Source organism: Vespa velutina, chromosome 6, assembly GCF_912470025.1.
Source record: "Vespa velutina chromosome 6, iVesVel2.1, whole genome shotgun sequence".
Taxonomy (NCBI): domain Eukaryota; kingdom Metazoa; phylum Arthropoda; class Insecta; order Hymenoptera; family Vespidae; genus Vespa; species Vespa velutina.
The window spans coordinates 7,499,142-7,516,371 of NC_062193.1; the positions used below are offsets into that span (position 1 = coordinate 7,499,142).

General features: G+C 25.3%; 6 protein-coding genes across 15 annotated transcripts; 3 read left to right on the plus strand and 3 right to left on the minus strand.

Moving 5' to 3' along the window:
* The first annotated feature begins 6 nt into the window (after nucleotides 1-6).
* Nucleotides 7-1,805, plus strand: LOC124949923 (NADH dehydrogenase [ubiquinone] 1 beta subcomplex subunit 4). 3 transcript variants are annotated; one of them, XM_047495809.1, is made up of 4 exons: nucleotides 7-30; nucleotides 849-1,070; nucleotides 1,407-1,550; nucleotides 1,609-1,805. In XM_047495809.1, the coding sequence occupies exons 1-4, from the start codon at nucleotides 22-24 to the stop codon at nucleotides 1,675-1,677; spliced, it is 444 nt and encodes a 147-aa protein (XP_047351765.1). In that variant the 5' UTR covers nucleotides 7-21; the 3' UTR covers nucleotides 1,678-1,805. The 3 variants fall into 3 exon arrangements, with proteins under 3 accessions (XP_047351765.1, XP_047351766.1, XP_047351767.1); XM_047495810.1 differs by lacking the exon at nucleotides 7-30 and adding an exon at nucleotides 446-463; XM_047495811.1 differs by lacking the exon at nucleotides 7-30 and adding an exon at nucleotides 624-756.
* Nucleotides 1,802-2,676, minus strand: LOC124949920 (trafficking protein particle complex subunit 5). The gene is made up of 3 exons (XM_047495806.1): nucleotides 2,491-2,676; nucleotides 2,112-2,421; nucleotides 1,802-2,017 (listed from the first exon to the last, which is right to left on the minus strand). The coding sequence occupies exons 1-3, from the start codon at nucleotides 2,655-2,657 to the stop codon at nucleotides 1,919-1,921; spliced, it is 576 nt and encodes a 191-aa protein (XP_047351762.1). The 5' UTR covers nucleotides 2,658-2,676; the 3' UTR covers nucleotides 1,802-1,918.
* A 103-nt stretch (nucleotides 2,677-2,779) lies between these two features.
* LOC124949911 (WD repeat-containing protein 6) lies at nucleotides 2,780-7,958 on the minus strand. 6 transcript variants are annotated; one of them, XM_047495784.1, is made up of 13 exons: nucleotides 7,462-7,956; nucleotides 7,195-7,372; nucleotides 6,962-7,135; nucleotides 6,711-6,858; nucleotides 6,348-6,596; nucleotides 5,861-6,272; nucleotides 5,604-5,765; nucleotides 5,129-5,535; nucleotides 4,694-4,882; nucleotides 4,113-4,624; nucleotides 3,583-4,022; nucleotides 3,354-3,516; nucleotides 2,780-2,921 (listed from the first exon to the last, which is right to left on the minus strand). In XM_047495784.1, exons 1-13 carry the CDS (start codon nucleotides 7,526-7,528, stop codon nucleotides 2,915-2,917), a joined length of 3,108 nt encoding a protein of 1,035 aa, XP_047351740.1. In that variant the 5' UTR covers nucleotides 7,529-7,956; the 3' UTR covers nucleotides 2,780-2,914. The 6 variants fall into 6 exon arrangements, with proteins under 6 accessions (XP_047351740.1, XP_047351738.1, XP_047351737.1 ...); XM_047495782.1 differs by lacking the exon at nucleotides 2,780-2,921 and adding an exon at nucleotides 3,029-3,228 and having other exon boundaries at nucleotides 5,613-5,765; nucleotides 7,462-7,958; XM_047495781.1 differs by lacking the exon at nucleotides 2,780-2,921 and adding an exon at nucleotides 3,029-3,228 and having other exon boundaries at nucleotides 7,462-7,957.
* LOC124949914 (alpha-1,3-mannosyl-glycoprotein 2-beta-N-acetylglucosaminyltransferase) lies at nucleotides 7,943-11,589 on the plus strand. Its single transcript, XM_047495792.1, has 11 exons — nucleotides 7,943-8,156; nucleotides 8,368-8,497; nucleotides 8,792-8,900; nucleotides 9,006-9,157; nucleotides 9,324-9,548; nucleotides 9,638-9,776; nucleotides 9,850-10,078; nucleotides 10,294-10,398; nucleotides 10,513-10,603; nucleotides 10,780-10,950; nucleotides 11,021-11,589. The coding sequence occupies exons 2-11, from the start codon at nucleotides 8,393-8,395 to the stop codon at nucleotides 11,132-11,134; spliced, it is 1,440 nt and encodes a 479-aa protein (XP_047351748.1). The 5' UTR covers nucleotides 7,943-8,156; nucleotides 8,368-8,392; the 3' UTR covers nucleotides 11,135-11,589.
* Nucleotides 11,590-11,764: 175 nt separating this feature from the next.
* On the minus strand, nucleotides 11,765-13,015 carry LOC124949921 (NADH dehydrogenase [ubiquinone] 1 alpha subcomplex subunit 8). Its single transcript, XM_047495807.1, has 3 exons — nucleotides 12,589-13,015; nucleotides 12,199-12,374; nucleotides 11,765-12,137 (listed from the first exon to the last, which is right to left on the minus strand). Exons 1-3 carry the CDS (start codon nucleotides 12,715-12,717, stop codon nucleotides 11,921-11,923), a joined length of 522 nt encoding a protein of 173 aa, XP_047351763.1. The 5' UTR covers nucleotides 12,718-13,015; the 3' UTR covers nucleotides 11,765-11,920.
* A 390-nt stretch (nucleotides 13,016-13,405) lies between these two features.
* On the plus strand, nucleotides 13,406-15,186 carry LOC124949918 (zinc finger C4H2 domain-containing protein). 3 transcript variants are annotated; one of them, XM_047495798.1, is made up of 5 exons: nucleotides 13,406-13,775; nucleotides 13,933-14,104; nucleotides 14,197-14,378; nucleotides 14,508-14,732; nucleotides 14,838-15,186. In XM_047495798.1, exons 1-5 carry the CDS (start codon nucleotides 13,717-13,719, stop codon nucleotides 14,965-14,967), a joined length of 768 nt encoding a protein of 255 aa, XP_047351754.1. In that variant the 5' UTR covers nucleotides 13,406-13,716; the 3' UTR covers nucleotides 14,968-15,186. The 3 variants fall into 3 exon arrangements, with proteins under 3 accessions (XP_047351754.1, XP_047351756.1, XP_047351755.1); XM_047495800.1 differs by having other exon boundaries at nucleotides 13,407-13,775; nucleotides 14,523-14,732; XM_047495799.1 differs by having other exon boundaries at nucleotides 13,408-13,775; nucleotides 14,508-14,723.
* Nucleotides 15,187-17,230: the final 2,044 nt, after the last annotated feature.

The window sequence follows — 17,230 nt, forward strand, 5'->3', positions numbered from 1 at the left end:
TCTAACTTTACTTTGTCCAATATGCATATGGTGATTTTATCTTTTGTTTCTACGTATAATATCAACATGATATTTCATAATATGTTCATTTGATAAATTCTTTTTTATTACGTTTCATGTGACTTGGAATACCGAATAATCTATATAGTTTTATAGAATTTAAATCATACGATATTTGAATATGATTCAAATATTCATAACTATACAGATATATGTGATAGTAATTTTATATCCCGAACAAAAGAATAATTGGAATAATTATCTCTTCTCATAATTGAGCTACTATGACCATGATCAATTGACATACTGATTTTTACATTTCTTAGATTAGCGTACAAATTTATAAAATATTTTTCCACTATATATAACTATTGCTGTAGTTAAAATATTATTTATATTATAGTTTGTTATCTTTTAATAACATTAATGCTGATTTAACACATTTTTTAAATATTCTTATATGGTAATATTGATCTGTGATAATTAAGGATAAAAATTACATTCGACTTATTCAAAAAGTTTGACGTAGTTAAATCGTACGATTAAAGTAAACTGAAGTACTTATTTATATAAATATAAATAAATATATATATATATGTATTTATAGTTTATTAATAAAAATATTAACTTTTCACATTTTTATTCAATATTACTAATTAAGCAATTGTGTGAAAGCAATTTTTTACATAACTTTTAACGCAGAAAAATTTACTAAATAAATTTACGAAGAAATAATGTTTTATAAGGAAAATATATGTAAACTTTATAATTTTTATCTTTTATATTATTTATAATTTTATTAAATTTTGCGAATTTAACATACTCATATAAAATTAAATATCAATCAGGTCTATCTTAACACCGTAACCCATGAATATATCAACTTATTGCGAGTTATTCTCGAGTATGTCCTAAGGGAATTTACACGGATAAAAATTATGTCTGAAAACAAGATATACGATCTTTCGAAGGAAGATCAAGAAGTTAAAGAATGGAAAGCTTCCAGACGTTTAGAATTAAGAAACGAATACTTAAAGGAGATACAAGATCCTCGACGAATTGAACCAGTTGTACGTAATTTCAGTGAATAAACCTAACCTATAAAATTATCTACTTTCAGGAGTATCAAAAAGTTTATTATAACATTATGTTATGATACATGATTGTATAAGATATATATAGCATTATTTTTCTTGAAATTCACACATTATTTATTATTAATATTATTATTATTTTAATATATTAAAAATATAATATTATATAATGATTATTTAATATTATATAATTATTATAATATTATATAATGATCATTTTCTATAACACAAGTTAAATTATTATTTACAATAAAAATAATAAATATAAGAAAATTTATTTTACTTATGTTATAAGAATATATTTAAATGTAGATAGATAAAGGATGGCTACGATTCTATGCTACAAGAGTACAGCTTGAACATATTTTCATACAAACTCCTCTTAATACCTTATTAATGTATACCATCGTGGGAGGTCTATTATTTAGTGTAGGAACCTTCTTAAAAAAATCCAAGGTATGTCTAAAATTTTAATAACATATTTTTTTATCTATACAATTTATCTTATTTGTAGGATCGAAAGGAACAACTTTACCGTACAGGTCAAGTAAAATACGTCGATAGAATGTTTAAATTCCACTAAAAAAAAATATATATATATATAATACAGTTCAATACAAATGAACAAAAGTAATGTAGAAATTGAGATGTAATATTACATGTATAAATAAAGGGAATATAAATAAAGAAAAAAATATCTATAAAAAAAAAGAATTATTTTATCTTTAATTGGAACTATAAGTTGACTTTACATATTACATATGTTTACTATAATTATATCATATTACAATTAAATAAAATTTATTGCAGAAATTTTCTTTTTATTATCGATCTTCTAGTTGTTTATCACGTGCTATGACTGAGTCATCAAATTTCACCATATAAGTTGTTCCCTTATGCCAATGTGCAGTAACTTTAGCTGGCTGAAATAAAAAAATACAATAAGTACTTTAATTTATATAGATAATAAAAAGAAATAAAAATGTAAAGAATAATAGTTAGTGATATTATACTTACAAAGCCACAATCACAAAGAACAGCTTCAACAATTCCAGCTGTAAAAGATGCACAATTTAAGCTTCCTTTATCTTTCGGAACTGAGACAAATTTATTCACCAAAGCTTCTTTCTCTATAATATAATATGTTCGTTCATCATCATTTGCGTGTTCTAACTTATCAGCTTCACGACCAAATAACGATTTCCACAATGTACTTTTAACAAACAATAATATGTTTAAAAGTTTAATTTCACGTTTCCCACCTTTTTCTCTTATGACAAGAAGATCAGTAATTCTATGTCCAATCTCAGCACCTATTTCAGCTAACCTAATTGATTAAAGTAGAACAATAAAATTTTACAAGTTTATTTTGAAGAATCATAAAACGATTACTTACTTATTTTGTAATTCTGGTACAGTATAAACACGATTTTGACAATATTGTACAAGTTCTGAAAATAAAAGAGCAAAGCAACTTAAGCTAACCTCTCCTTTTCCTTTACTTAAAGATCTATCTAGGATACTTGTTCGTGGTCGAACTGCCGAAATTGTAATACTTGACATTCTTATAAAATTATACTTTTCAAAAATTTAAATAATGAAAAATTTCCTTATGAATGATATTTTGGGTATAATTATCAACGATTTGACAGTAGATCCAAAACAATTTATGAAGGTAAGTTCATAAACCTAACGTTTGGCATCAAGAAAGCGTTTATATATTTCATATACGCCTGAAACATGAAGGATATATATGCAACAAAGCAATCTTTTTATTTTTCATAATTGAATACTGATATTCCATAGTTGAATATTTTTTACTAAAAGCTGTAAAAGACAATAGTTCAATTATTATAAATAATTATAATACTTCTTAAATTTTTTAACATTCTATATATTTATAGTTTGATAGGTACAAAAAAGTATATTTGATATAACTTTCTTTTTTTTTTTTATTATATAACTTTATCAAAGTTAATTTACGTATCTACAAATAAAATTTGTATTTATATTATATTACAAATGTACATTTTTACGTAATACATATTCTGAAATATACATATACTTTATATCATTTTAAACAGATAAAAATTCAAAACCATTTCCATATATACATAAAAAGATATCATTACACCTGAAATAATATTGTTTCTTTAAATACTGTATACATTAAATTTTTCCGTTTTTTTATATGTGGTTAATCTATATTATAATTTTTGTAAAAGTGTTTATAAAAAATATATAAAATATGAATCTTACTTTATACAAGTTGATAATACCATTCCTTGTACATCTGATATAGATGTTAATTCAGTTGATAATACTTGGGCTAATATTTTATTATTTGTGCAGGAATAAGTATGTGTAATAACTTGCTGATCTATACCAACACTAAATATTTTGTTATTGGTTAACTTAACACCTGTAAAAGCAATAAAATATAGTACTTACGTATTATGTTTCTATATAATACAATGTACACACACACCTGTAATTTGTGCATAATGTACAGATGAAGTTTCGTGTTTTGATAGTATTTTTATAGAAACAGTTTTGTCTTCTAAAATAAAAATTTGAAATAAAACAAGACAGAGAAGATTATCATCCCCTCCAGTAACTAGAAGATATTCATCTTCAGTTATACATTTCAAATCGTAACTATTAATTCCTGATTGATGTAACTGCATTGATGCAAAAGGCATTATATCAATGTTTTTTAGACTAGAATGACCTGTGCTTACGTTTTTAAATGCTTCAGAAAAAATGTCAGTAAAATTAAAATAACGTACAATACCATCAGTGGACATAGTCAATATAATTATTTTTTTTTTAAATTCCAAGACATGCACTTTTAAAATGCAACGAGCAGTACATTTAGTATATAATATAGGATGAATATTTTTTGTAACGATATTATAAATGAATATCCTATAAAAGAAATATAAATCAATATATAAAATAACCATAAATATATTATATAACAAAATAGATTATTTTTTGACTTTGTGAGAATATCACCTTAAATATCCATCAGCACAGGCTATAAGTAGAAATATGTAAGTTGACTTATAAGGACAATAAGTTTTAATATCCATATAGCGAGTTTCAGGTTCAATTGCGTAAGATTGCTTTGTTTTTTGCCAATGTTTTCTACGGTTCTGATCTTTACCAAACAGCATATGACTATTTAGATCAAGACAAGAAATATTTTCATTGGATAACAAATCTTTATCCCATCTTATATCCATTTGCCAACATTTTATTTGAGCTCTTCCACCACATGAGAAAATTAAGTATGTGCTGTTCAATTTTGTGCTTTCTAAATTTACAATAGCTATAGACTTTATACTTGAAATATGTCCATCCATGATGCTTAGTGTTTTGAATGTATAGTTTTTCTTTTTTAATTCTGATTTATAAATTTGTGTAAGACGAAGTTTGCAGTCTTCACCTCCAGATATATAAATCTTATGATCAGTCAGATCCATTATAGGTTGTACATTATAAATTTCTTTAACATGAGAACCACTCTAAAATAATACAAAAGCATTATAATATATATTATGATATACTTTTTATAATATATTTTTGATACATACCAATATAGTAGGTGTAGATAAAAACAGAGAATTCAATTGATGACTGGATAAATAAATTTGCTTATTTCTAATATATGCAAATTTAATATTTTCATATAATACCATGCAATCCCAAGATCTATGTCCACCTCCACAAGGACTTTTTAAAGCTATTCTCTGATGATGTAAACTATATATAATAAATTCAACCTATAAAAAATTTTATTAATTTAGTATATATATTTCTTGCATATTCTAATTTATTATATATATTTTATGTAATGTGAGTCATAAAATAGAGATTAGCTAGATGATATGAGGCAATAAAAGAACACGTTTATCAAAAGACGTAAAGAAAGAGTAACATGTTGATATATTTACTATAATTACTTATTGCTATTTTATGATTCATCACAATACACACACACACACACACATATTATCATGATTATATACTTCTTTAAATCCAGTTATAAGAATATCATTGCCAATGTCTAATATGTTACTAATCCAATCCATAGGCATTTTTATGCAATACAAAGTACGTAAAAAGCTTTTTTTTTCAATCAAACAAATATCATAAAATCTTATTATGCCATTGCGTCCACCTGTTATCAATTTATTTTTTATAACAGCACACAGTTGAATACCTATTTTTCCATGAGCTTTATAAATAGTTTGTATTGGCTTTCCAATATTTCTACCTAAATTTATTTTGTTTAAAAACTGATTGTGCATTTCAAAAATATGAAGACTTCCTGCTCTATCTCCACATATAAGTAAATTTTCATAAATTATAGCAGCTGTTACCCAACATTCACGAGTTGGAGGTAATGTATATTCACTATGAGTATATAGTTCATCTGTGTAAAAAAATTGTATTATAACATAAACTATAAGAGCTTTTATATAAACATGAATATCTACTTACTATACATACTATCAAGTGTAATGGTAAATATTCGTAAACAACCATTTTTTCCACAAACTAAAATTTTATCATTTTTTAACCATTGTAAAGAAAATATTTTTGATTCCATTACTTTTGCCTCTAATATCTGATGTAGATATTTTTTGTTCTCATTGTTTATTTCTATAATAATAAAATAATGAAAGTATAAATATATATGAATAATAATAAAATTTAATTTATATTATTATTACACAAATATACATATACATACATACCTGTGTATATTGTTATATATCCATCCCTTGATGCAAAACTGATATAACGTCTACATGATGAAATTTGCATTATGCAATAGGTACTATATCTTTCTAAATACAAAGACTCTCTAAGAACAAGTGCATTGTTATAGCATGTTAACATGCCTCCTTCATGAAAAATTAATAACGTTCCACTGTTTAAATAAGATATATATTTGGGAACATGATCTATTTTAAATGATGATATTATCTGTAAATTATTGTTTGGAGCACTTATAAATGGCCATATATGTACTGCACCATCAGCACCACCAGTAAATATGGTCTTATTATCTTCTGAAATATCAATACTCCATATTGGTGCTCCATGATGTGCGAATAGTTTATTAAGTAATGTACCGTTCAATGACCAAATACATATTAATGAATCCTAAAATATATAATAATGGTATTAATGTTTTTTTGTTATTATTATGTATGACATCATTTGAAAGAATGCACCTACCTCACCTATAGTAAGAAGAACACCATTTCTAATTATTGCTCTCCAAACTCTGGCAGCATGCCCAAACATTGTTTTTACTAATTTAATTTCAGCTTTTTCCCAATCAATATAATTTTTACAAGCCAAAGGCATATTTATATCAGAATATGATGTGTCTTCTATAACTTTCCATAATCTAACTGTTCTATCATCAGATGTAGAACAGATAAAATATGTATTTGGATCATAAATAACAGAAAAAATTACCCCCTGCAATATAAATTTATCAAGAATTATTAAAATATTGACCATTATTATAAATATATATATATTGATATACTTTATACCATAAAATTATATGAATATTAATATTTATATACTAACTTTGTGTCCAATTAAACGATGTAATACTTTCACATTTTTATCATGAATAGTTCCATAGTTTGGTTTCCATATTAATATCTCCTGAAACACAGTTCCACTAAGTACTACTAAATCCTGAATTGTTTCACCTGATATAGATCCACCATAGCTATGTATAGATTAAGAAAAAAAGTTTAATATTGCTTTGTAATGCTATTTAATTGTGTAATACTTTTTTTTTAATGTTATTTAATACGTAACATTAAGGATACAGTATACATTTTTCCTCACACCATATATATTGATACTTTTTGTTAGAAATGTCATATATATATACATTATTATGTGCAAATAAAATGATTAAAAATATTTGTGTATCAATATTCAAGCATTTAACAGTTATTATCCAATCATTAAACCAAATGGTATCAAAAGTTTGTTTTAGTCTGAAAAATAGAAATTAGAAGATCTTATATGCGAAAGAAAACAATATATAAATACTTACAGTATTGTATCGTTTGTTTTATCAATATCATAAATACACAAACATTTAGCTCCAAATACAATTAAATAATTATCAGATGCTTTAAGAATACCATGAATATTACGTGAATTAAAATTCAATTTGTACTCTAATTCGTAAATTTCATGTTTTTTGAAAATATGTAGAATAGATCCTATACCTATAAAATTATATAAAGTAAAATACAAGAACATTTTTTAAAAAACGTAAAACAAGTTGTTTTAAAAATAATTTTTAATGTTCACTAACCTACAAATATATAATCATCTATAGGACGTATAGCAAGAACATCGGTACATAACAATTTTGAAATCATTTTAATGAGAAAATAATATTATTTCATTGAAGGTATCGTGATTTAAAGTTTATGTTTTTATGAAAAATTAAAAAATTAATTTAAAAAAAATTAAGAACTGTATGTTACAAATAAAATCTCGATGTCAATATAATTACTAACCACTATTAAATTTATTATTTTATATAATTAATTTGTAATTTTTCAAATGAAAATTGTACTTCACATTATTTTATATGAACAATTTACATAGAACATATTAAGAAATATTTAGAATGATAGATTTACAACATACACATGGACATTCCAGGCATTTGAAAAGTCGATTACAAAGTCGATATATCAATAGATAAACATTTTGCACTCGAAATAACAATATCGATTGTAACATAATCGATCGAGAATCGCACTAAATATTTTTTATATTGCGTATAAGATATCGGTACGCGTGACATTACGTTGACAGTCGTGTCCAGTCTATCTAACTGTATTTTATACGTTGACTCCTGATTTGTCAGAACTAAATAAAATAAGAAAATTAAATTTAAAATCTTATCAATGCACTATACTAAATATGATTACATTTGTATAATCCAACTAATACATGATTACCTAAGGGATCGTAGAAAAGTCCTTCGGTAAAAGAATGGTAAGTAACCTATAATTCTGCTTAATATATCTTTTATATTTGTCTTTTAATTAACTTATTAGTAATTATTAAATGAAATATACAAAAATATGGAGTAGTTGCGAATAAATTTGAGTTATAATAGTGACAATAAAAATTATATTAAACAAATTTTTGTTATTTATTTTTATTAATTTTTAATTGTTTAATGTATGTTAAATATTTATTACAGTTGAGGTGACATTTCTGGTTCTGTCATGCGGAACAGGTCAGTTGGTATTATTTTTGGATCTCTCGTCTTATGGGGTGTGATTACATATTTTTTATTTCTTGATCAACCATCAGGCAGGGATCAAGAAAAGGTAGTTTACTTATTATTTGTTGTAATTCAATCATTCATGTATTTTAAAATACTAAACAATTTTTTAAATATGATATACAGAATTATTATTATATAGAATAATGAATATAGATTTTATTATCTGTTTAATTGATTTGATAAGAACTGTATTATCATAAACCTGATAATAGTAGATTAATTTAGACTAACTTCATATCCTTGATTTATTTATGAAAAAAATAACTCGATAATCAAAAATAAGAATATATAGTACTGTATTTTATATGAAATTAATAATAATATTATTTATCAATAGCAAAATAAACTTTCAAAACAAATTAGCAGATTGGAACAAAGAGTAAAGCAACAAATTGCAGTAAATCAAGAATTTTTTCAACATATTGAGGAAAATAAACATCATAGAAGTAAGTACATAGAAAAATATAACTATATTTATATTAAATTAAATGTTTAATTGCTTTACATTAAATTTGGATATAATTTATTTATTTCTTTTTTCCTTTTTTTAGAATTAATAGAGAAATTGATTATCACTCGTGCAACAGTAGCCATTCCAAAGAATAATGAACAACATGAAAATAATATTAAACAACAACTGCTTGAAAAGAATGATTATAAAGAGAAATGGACAGATTCTAAGGATTTTCAACAATCTACAAAGGTCTTTGTAATAGATTTTTATCTTGACACCTTATTGTAATCGATAGTTTAATTTGTTTCTTAAATATTTGACCTTCTTATATTTATTTAAGTATATTAAGTGTCTAACATTAGCATATTCAATTACATTTCGTTTTCTATATTTACTTCATTTAATTTTTTTACAGACAGAGGAAACAATGAAATCAAAAAAATCTTTACCAAATGGAGATCCAATAATAGCTGTATTAGTTTTCTCATGCAATCGCATCACTGTTCAAAGATGCTTAGATCAATTAATAAACTTAAGACCTAGTGCAGTGCAGTTTCCAATTGTTGTGTCGCAAGATTGTGAACATGAGCAAACTGCAGAAGTTATTTCTAAATATGGAGATAAAATACTGCACATTCGGGTACTGCTCTATAATTTTTATCACAGTCTTATGCAAAAATATTTTATTATCATGGAGATATTATATAGTTGACCTATAATTTATTTCAGCAACCTGACCAATCAGACATAGACATTCCACCTAAAGAAAAAAAGTTTAAAGGATACTTTAAAATTGCACGTCATTATGGATGGGCACTAAATCAAGTATTTTTTGAGCTTGGATATGAAACAGCAATTGTAGTTGAAGGTACTTTTAGTTAATATTTTTATACATAAAGAAGAAATGTGTGATGTTTTAATTATTATAAACATATGTTTAGACGATTTGGACATAGCTCCTGATTTTTTTGAGTACTTTCTGGGTACTTATCCTCTGCTAGTGTCTGATCGTTCCTTGTGGTGTGTTTCGGCATGGAACGATAATGGTAAATCTGGTCTGGTGGATGAGCATGCACCACATTTACTATATAGGACAGATTTTTTTCCTGGTTTAGGCTGGATGTTGACACGCCAGTTATGGCAAGAGCTTGCACCTAAATGGCCCAAATCGTAAGCAAAATATACTTATTGTTAGAGCTCATTATCAGTAAATTTTTTTTTTTTGAAACTATTTAATTTGTATATAAATAGAAAACAAGAGTTTTTTTTCAAATACATAATGCACAAATAAAAAATTAGAAAAAGTATTAAATTAGATTAGATGTATCTTCACTAATGTAAATTCCAAAATTGTTTTTGTGAAGTACATTTTATTTATATTACAGGTATTGGGATGATTGGATAAGACAACCAGAACAGAGAAAAAATAGAGCCTGTATTCGACCAGAAATATCGAGAACAAGAACTTTTGGAAAAATTGGAGTTAGCAAGTATGTTAAATGTTTTTCACTCCATTCAAAAACAGCAATTATTATTCTATAATAACATTATATTATATATCAACATTTTTAAATGTTATAATTTTATATTGTTTTATTTTATAGTGGATTATTCTTTGAAAAACATTTGAAATTTATCAAGCTGAACGAAAAATCTGTGCCTTTTACCAAGATGAATTTAACCTACTTGCTGAAAGTAAGGAATAATTTATTATAAAAGGACTGTTGTGTCTTTTAGATAAATATTGAATATGTTTCTCTCTCTCTCTCTCTCTCTCTCTCTCTCTCTCTCTCTCTCTCTCTTTTTATATATATAAACATAATTCTTAGGATTACTTTTGTAAAATTTAATAATATTCTTGTGTTTTCCAGGATAATTATGATGTATCTTTTACGAATGAAGTACACCACTCTACAGTGATTACTTATTCTGAATTAAAAAGTGGACATATAATTATACCAGGTCCTGTTAGAATATTATATTATACACGTTTGTCATATAAAAATACCGCAAAAATGCTTGGTTTAATGGATGATTTTAAGGTAATAAAAACTATGTGACAAATTATTGCCAAAATTACGTTAAAATTTGAAATTATTATCAATATTTTAGAGTGGTGTACCAAGAACTGGATATCGAGGTGTTGTTACATTCTTCTACAATGGTAGAAGAGTTCATTTGGCACCAGCTACAAATTGGAGTGGTTATGATATTACATGGAGCTAACACATAATGTATCATTATGATTTGTAGATTCTGCAAATATCATAAGGATCTATCCTTGTCATTGATAGACTGAATGAACATATGAGTCACGAGGGATTAAGTCTATAATACCAAATACTTATTAAATAAACAGCAAGAGCAGAGCTTCCAATGTGTGCACATCGTTTCTCTTATGAAGTCTGAAACTGTTACTTTCATGATGCTTTATGATGAACTAGTTGAATTTAGAGAGAAATGCTGAGTGCCTCAAACGTCATACCCACCGTTTATATGTACATATATAAATTAATTAACTATAATTATATGTACACTGTAAATACAAATGTATTGTATCTTAAATATCAATTCCGTGCGTACTCTTTTTATCGGCAAGTTTTATGCATTTTGCCTTGTGTACAGATCAACAGAATTTTTTTTCCATTTACAATAAAGTACAGGTGGTGTTCCCTTTAATATATATTTTTTATAACTTTCTTTTAATAATGAAAAGTATAATATATAAAATAATTTTTGTTAATTATTACGTTTATGTTTATAGTTGAAATTTACTTTTCTATAAATAAGTTTAATCTTTAAATAAGTTTATTTTTTAAATAATATGTCTTATTTTTTTTATATACTGAATGAATCTTACACTTTTATTGAATGAAATTTATTTGTCTGTTAAAGTTTCCAATTATAAATACAACAATATATAGACAACAATTAAATATTATTATAATGTCGTCATATAATGCTAAATAGGTTTTATACAACTATAAATGCTAACTTTATTAAATAAGCAATTTAGTTAAAGAAGTGTCGGCTACCAAATTTACCAGGAATTTCAGGTTTTTCCTTTGGAAGTGGTGGAAGTGCATCTGGGAATTCTGGAATATCAGGTTTAGGTCGTGGCCTTGAAGAATCGTGTACCTTAGTTTCACAAAAGTATCCAAAAGGAGGTCGTTCAATTTTGAGATTATCCAGCACACATTTGTCCACAACTGCTTGAGTTTTTCGACATCTATGATACAAATATTTATTTTAAATTATGCTTTATATTCATAATTTATAAATGGTCTTACTTGCTGAGTTCTATAGTTCCTGATGATTTTTCTAAACAAGTCACATATTGTTCGAAATCTTCTCTGCAATGTTTTTTTAATTGCTTAAAAAAATCCAGAGCACAAGCTGTTAGAGCTTTACCTTCATTTATACAACGTCGTGCATCTTTTTCTTCTTCTCTACATAACATAAACTCCTATAAAAAAAAAAAATAATTTTTAATAAGAATAAAGTTTTAAAATGTTCTTCGAATTTCATTAAATAAAAGTTTTATTTTTAATTTCTATTTTTTTTTCTATGTTCACTTTTTTAAAGGCAACATATTTTGAAAGGTTATTCAATAAACAGTACGAATGTTACATAACTTCTAACATATTTTAAGTATATATAAATAATAAAAAATCACTTACATTACTTTGCCACTCGCATTTCTTTCCTACATAAAAAGAAGCAGCTTGTAACACGGGATAAGTGACATTTATTTCTTGAACAGTTAACTCAGAATCATCGGGAAACTTAACTTTCTCCGTTACAACCATTTTTTACAGATAATTTTCTTTCGTTATCAAGGATACTGTTTTGATAATATTGTATATATATATATGATTTTCAACCAACTATCATGAAGTGCTGAGAAGCAACTATATGCTTCACAGCTTTTGAAATTTAGTGTCTCTTTGCAATTTCAATATATAATACACGAAATAATTTTACTACTATATATGTCAAATATGATTCTTTGTAGACCAAAAACATTAGTTGAAAAGGTTAAAAGTACATCGAACTCATTTGATGTTCTTTTTGTAAATGCAATCATTAATAAAAAAATAATTTACATAAATAATTACGGTATAAGAAAAGATAAATAAATAAATATATATATATATACATATATATATATATAACATTACAAACATGGACAAAATTTTAACACCTCATCTATTTTCGATATTAAAAAGCAAGATTTATAAATGTTAAGAACCATGTAAGGAATTATTAATTAAATTCAATGTATTAGATCGATAATGTTTAGTTTTTCATTTTTATTCGAATTTAACTATACTCTGCATTTACATAAAATTTTTTCATTATTTTGGAATCTTCATAAAGTTACAATAAAGGAACAACCAATCCTTTCGTTTAATATGTAGAAATACATATACCTGATTGGTCCTTCTTTTTTTTGAATAATTTGAGCATAATAAGCGTTATTTTGTACTACAGTGCCATCTGAACGTTTAAATCACTAGTAAACTGTAATAAGCTATAAACAACATGAAGCCGATCTTTGCTTGAAAGAATTCTTTTTTATTTGTATATTGTTCAATATTGTATATGCAGTAGTAATTATGTTAGATTGCATTTAAGATATAGTTTGTACATGATTGAATATAATTTATTATAAAATCAAAATACTGTTGTGTGTCCTGAATCAGTTTTTTATAATCTGTTCTTATATATATTATTTTTGACAAGGAGGCATTAGTGTAAATCCGTGAACGCCCATAATAAATAAGAACTCCTGGTTCAATTGTACAATGTCAGCTACTGAGACTACAGTTATTTTTGCAAAATTGGAGGCTTTAAAAGAAATCAGGTTTGAACTTTTATATATTTGTATTTTTCATATTTTTTAATCATATAACAATCAAATAAAGAAATAAATAAGAGCATTAATACTAATAGAAAAAGTTTTTATTAATTTTCTTATTACTTATTATTTATACAAAGATAATTATTGTCATTACTTTTAGAGCTAAAACTGTACAATTAGAAAAACTGAAACAAAGAATATTGCAAGAGGTAGAACAAACTGAACAAGAGGAGAAATGTTTATTAGAATATAAACAAGAAATGGATCTACTTATGCAAGAAAAAATGGCACATGTTGAAGAATTACGTCAAATACATGCAGACATCAATGTGGTAAAAACAATTATTGTAGAAATGTTTAATATTTGTAAAAAAGATAAATATATAAATCATTAAATATAATTACATGTATTATATTATTACAGATGGAATCAGTGATACACCAAGCAGAAAAAGCAAGGAACAGATCACGGGAAACTGCTAAACTTATACATAATAGTAATTATCAACCATTAAAACATGATATTGATAGAATGCGCAGGGAAGTACTAGGTTTGGAAAGATTACCTGAATTGTATGAAACAGAATCAGATCTTATTTCTCCTGAGTAAGTAGTTCTATTATCTATGAAAGATGAGAATCATAATTGATGTATATTCATATATAGAATTAATCAATTTCAAAATAGTTAAGTTATAAAAATTAAATTATGTAAATTTAATTTTTTATCGTGTAGACGGTTTATTTGCAGTTACTTCGAAAGGCCAATGCAAAAAGCAGAATGGAGAGTAGAAGTTCGTGGAGAAGATTTATTACCTCCACATAGTTTACATCATCCTGGACATCCAGGTGGTTCAGCTTCTTTTCTCGCTCCTCAACCTCTTCAAGGACCTAGTAAGCCAGAGCCTAGACCATTGCCCCCTGCTCCTGGTCCACCTGCTCCAACATTCAGGTACCACTGGTATATCTCCAATTTAATCTATAATATATTTTTATATTTACATATATATATAATTAAGTAAATTTTCATGAAAATATAAATGTATTTTTTATAATTTTATTTTAGGCAACAACCACCGCCAATGAAATCATGCCTTTCATGTCATCAACAAATCCATAGAAATGCACCAATTTGTCCTCTTTGTAAAGCTAAGTCTCGATCACGTAATCCCAAAAAACCAAAGAAGAAAGACTAATTATAGCTGTAAATTTTATTTATAAGATGCATGTGTGCTTTGATTTTTTACTTTATAAATATGGATTAGACATCATTAGAAATCTGGAATGATAAGCATAATTTGATTTTATCGAAACAAAGAGCCATTTATATCGAATTTTGTTTTACGATTTTTTACTTTTATGTCGTTTATTGTATTATAAAGAAATAGTAGATAACATTATATAATTGGCCAATTAAGAAATTAAAAAATTAAATTTAAATTAATTGATTTAATTTAAAAAATTTAATGTATATTGATTTATACATTTTTTAAATACTGAAGAAGTCTTCAAATGTAATAAAATGTGACAAAAATATACTTTTTGCAATTGATACATTGTATTCATATAAATACTATTGCACACAATAAAAAAAATAGGAATAATTCATGTTTTGTTTTTTTTTCAACCACTTTTTATTTAAGGCTGTTCATCACGCCTGATTTTATGATGATTTACACTAACAATGAATACAGGTATAATTTTTGAATCCTTTCTACTTATTGAAATTATAATAATTGAAACGATTATTCTAATGTAATTATTTGTTTTTCTCGGATGGGACTCTTGGGCGGGTTGTTTTCTTTTGGAACAAAAAAATATTTATTGTGTGCAACTCTCGGGTGGAACTCTTGAGAATGGTCTTGGTCGGATCTTCTTTTTTCAGTAGAAAAAAATCGAGTATTAAGACTTCATCATCTCTGCTTTTATAATGGTTTACGCCAGCAATTACAAAAAGCGTAATACTTGATCGATTTTAATGAAAAAGGTCTCATTTTAAAGACACATGTTTAATCTAGGACTTCGCTTTTCCAAATTTTTTAAAAAGCTTTTTTTTTGAAACAAATCGTGTTAAAAAATGATATTTCTTCGAGAATAGTTTATGCACAAATAAAAAGATTTCTCAAAAATTCGGAAAAGTGGGACTCTAGATTAAACTGTCTTCTTTAAAGTGAGAACTTGTTCATTAAAATTGGTCAAGAATTACACTTGTTCTCATTGTTGGCGTAAATGCTGTTTTCGACGTTTTTTGCAAAGAAAAGTTTTCTACTGTGGCGCCCCTTGAAATTTGTGGCAAAAGAGAAGAAGCTCGTACCCTCATTACTAGTTCTCATATCACTTTTAAATAAGGAATGTTTGTTCCGTGATGTAGCGATTACCAGCTTGGCTGTGTACGTAAATAGTTGATACTCAGATTTTCGGAATTATTCCAAATGCAAAGAAATTTACAATTATGTATGTTATATTTTATATGTTATGTATTTCATCACAAGTAATATCGAACTAATGACTATTTAAATACACTTTAGTTATTTATGATTAACTAGAAACAAAATATATAGTTTATACAATTTACAAATACTTTCCAATTAATCTATCTTTAGAAAAATATAATCTGACATATGGTTTTCTTCTTGCTTTGTCAGATGCACAACCATTTTTACCACCTACAAAAATTTCAGTTACACTAACTCGATCCTTATATTACGCGAAAGAGGGATATAATCTATTATTCGCCGATACAATGACACATAGTGGAGACAGTATTTCCCTATTACACTTATAGTTCATATTTTATCAATACTTGTTGCTGAAGTTGCATACACTATAAGCAAAAAATGGTGACAGCCTTAAAATAATGTATTATATATACACACATACACAAATACCCATGCACGTTTATACTATGTATGTGTATGTATGTATGTGTATATATATATAATACTTTTAAACTTTATTGTATAATTTTAATATAATCCAATTTTTCTAAAAATATTATTATTCATGTAAAAATTATTTTTTCCACAATAAAAATTTGTACGCACGATATTATCTCATAATAATAATACGTTCCATATAAACAATATATTTCAACATAAACAAAAATTATCTTTTTATATATAACAAATTGTTTCATATAAATTGCATTGCTATTACATATAGTTGTTTCAAGTAATATATTACTACTTAAAATAATATTACTTTTTATAATTTATATATAAAGTCATATATATATATATTTATATATAAAAGTATATATATATATATATATATATATATACTTTTATCCAACTTTGATCAAAATGTATATCTTTAATCATATATTCAAATATCACATTAGATTTAATATAAGTACATTAGAATTTCATATACTAGTTTTGTTGGCAAGATAATTGTATAGATATTATAATTACTAATATATTCATCAATTTTACTTATAATAATAATAACAATCCTGTT

Bases quoted from the DNA above. Each gene is read 5' to 3' on its own strand.
- LOC124949918 (XM_047495798.1), top strand. From the start codon at position 13,717: ATGTCAGCTACTGAGACTACAGTTATTTTTGCAAAATTGGAGGCTTTA. The intron at 14,105-14,196 runs GTAAAAACAATT...ATATTATTACAG, and splicing joins TACATGCAGACATCAATGTG to ATGGAATCAGTGATACACCA. The intron at 14,733-14,837 runs GTATATCTCCAA...ATTTTATTTTAG, and splicing joins CCAACATTCAGGTACCACTG to GCAACAACCACCGCCAATGA.
- LOC124949920 (XM_047495806.1), bottom strand. From the start codon at position 2,657: ATGTCAAGTATTACAATTTCGGCAGTTCGACCACGAACAAGTATCCTA. The intron at 2,422-2,490 runs GTAAGTAATCGT...TTAATCAATTAG, and splicing joins GTACCAGAATTACAAAATAA to GTTAGCTGAAATAGGTGCTG. The intron at 2,018-2,111 runs GTAAGTATAATA...TTTTTATTTCAG, and splicing joins TTCTTTGTGATTGTGGCTTT to CCAGCTAAAGTTACTGCACA.
- LOC124949921 (XM_047495807.1), bottom strand. From the start codon at position 12,717: ATGGTTGTAACGGAGAAAGTTAAGTTTCCCGATGATTCTGAGTTAACT. The intron at 12,375-12,588 runs GTAAGTGATTTT...TTTTTTTTATAG, and splicing joins AATGCGAGTGGCAAAGTAAT to GAGTTTATGTTATGTAGAGA. The intron at 12,138-12,198 runs GTAAGACCATTT...TTTGTATCATAG, and splicing joins GGAACTATAGAACTCAGCAA to ATGTCGAAAAACTCAAGCAG.
- LOC124949914 (XM_047495792.1), top strand. From the start codon at position 8,393: ATGCGGAACAGGTCAGTTGGTATTATTTTTGGATCTCTCGTCTTATGG. The intron at 10,399-10,512 runs GTATGTTAAATG...TTTATTTTATAG, and splicing joins GGAAAAATTGGAGTTAGCAA to TGGATTATTCTTTGAAAAAC. The intron at 10,604-10,779 runs GTAAGGAATAAT...TGTGTTTTCCAG, and splicing joins ATTTAACCTACTTGCTGAAA to GATAATTATGATGTATCTTT.
- LOC124949911 (XM_047495781.1), bottom strand. From the start codon at position 7,528: ATGATTTCAAAATTGTTATGTACCGATGTTCTTGCTATACGTCCTATA. The intron at 5,536-5,603 runs GTAAGTAGATAT...TTTTTTACACAG, and splicing joins TACACTTGATAGTATGTATA to ATGAACTATATACTCATAGT. The intron at 4,625-4,693 runs GTATGTATCAAA...GTATTATTTTAG, and splicing joins TATCTACACCTACTATATTG to AGTGGTTCTCATGTTAAAGA.
- LOC124949923 (XM_047495809.1), top strand. The intron at 1,071-1,406 runs GTACGTAATTTC...ATTTAAATGTAG, and splicing joins CTCGACGAATTGAACCAGTT to ATAGATAAAGGATGGCTACG. The intron at 1,551-1,608 runs GTATGTCTAAAA...TCTTATTTGTAG, and splicing joins CCTTCTTAAAAAAATCCAAG to GATCGAAAGGAACAACTTTA.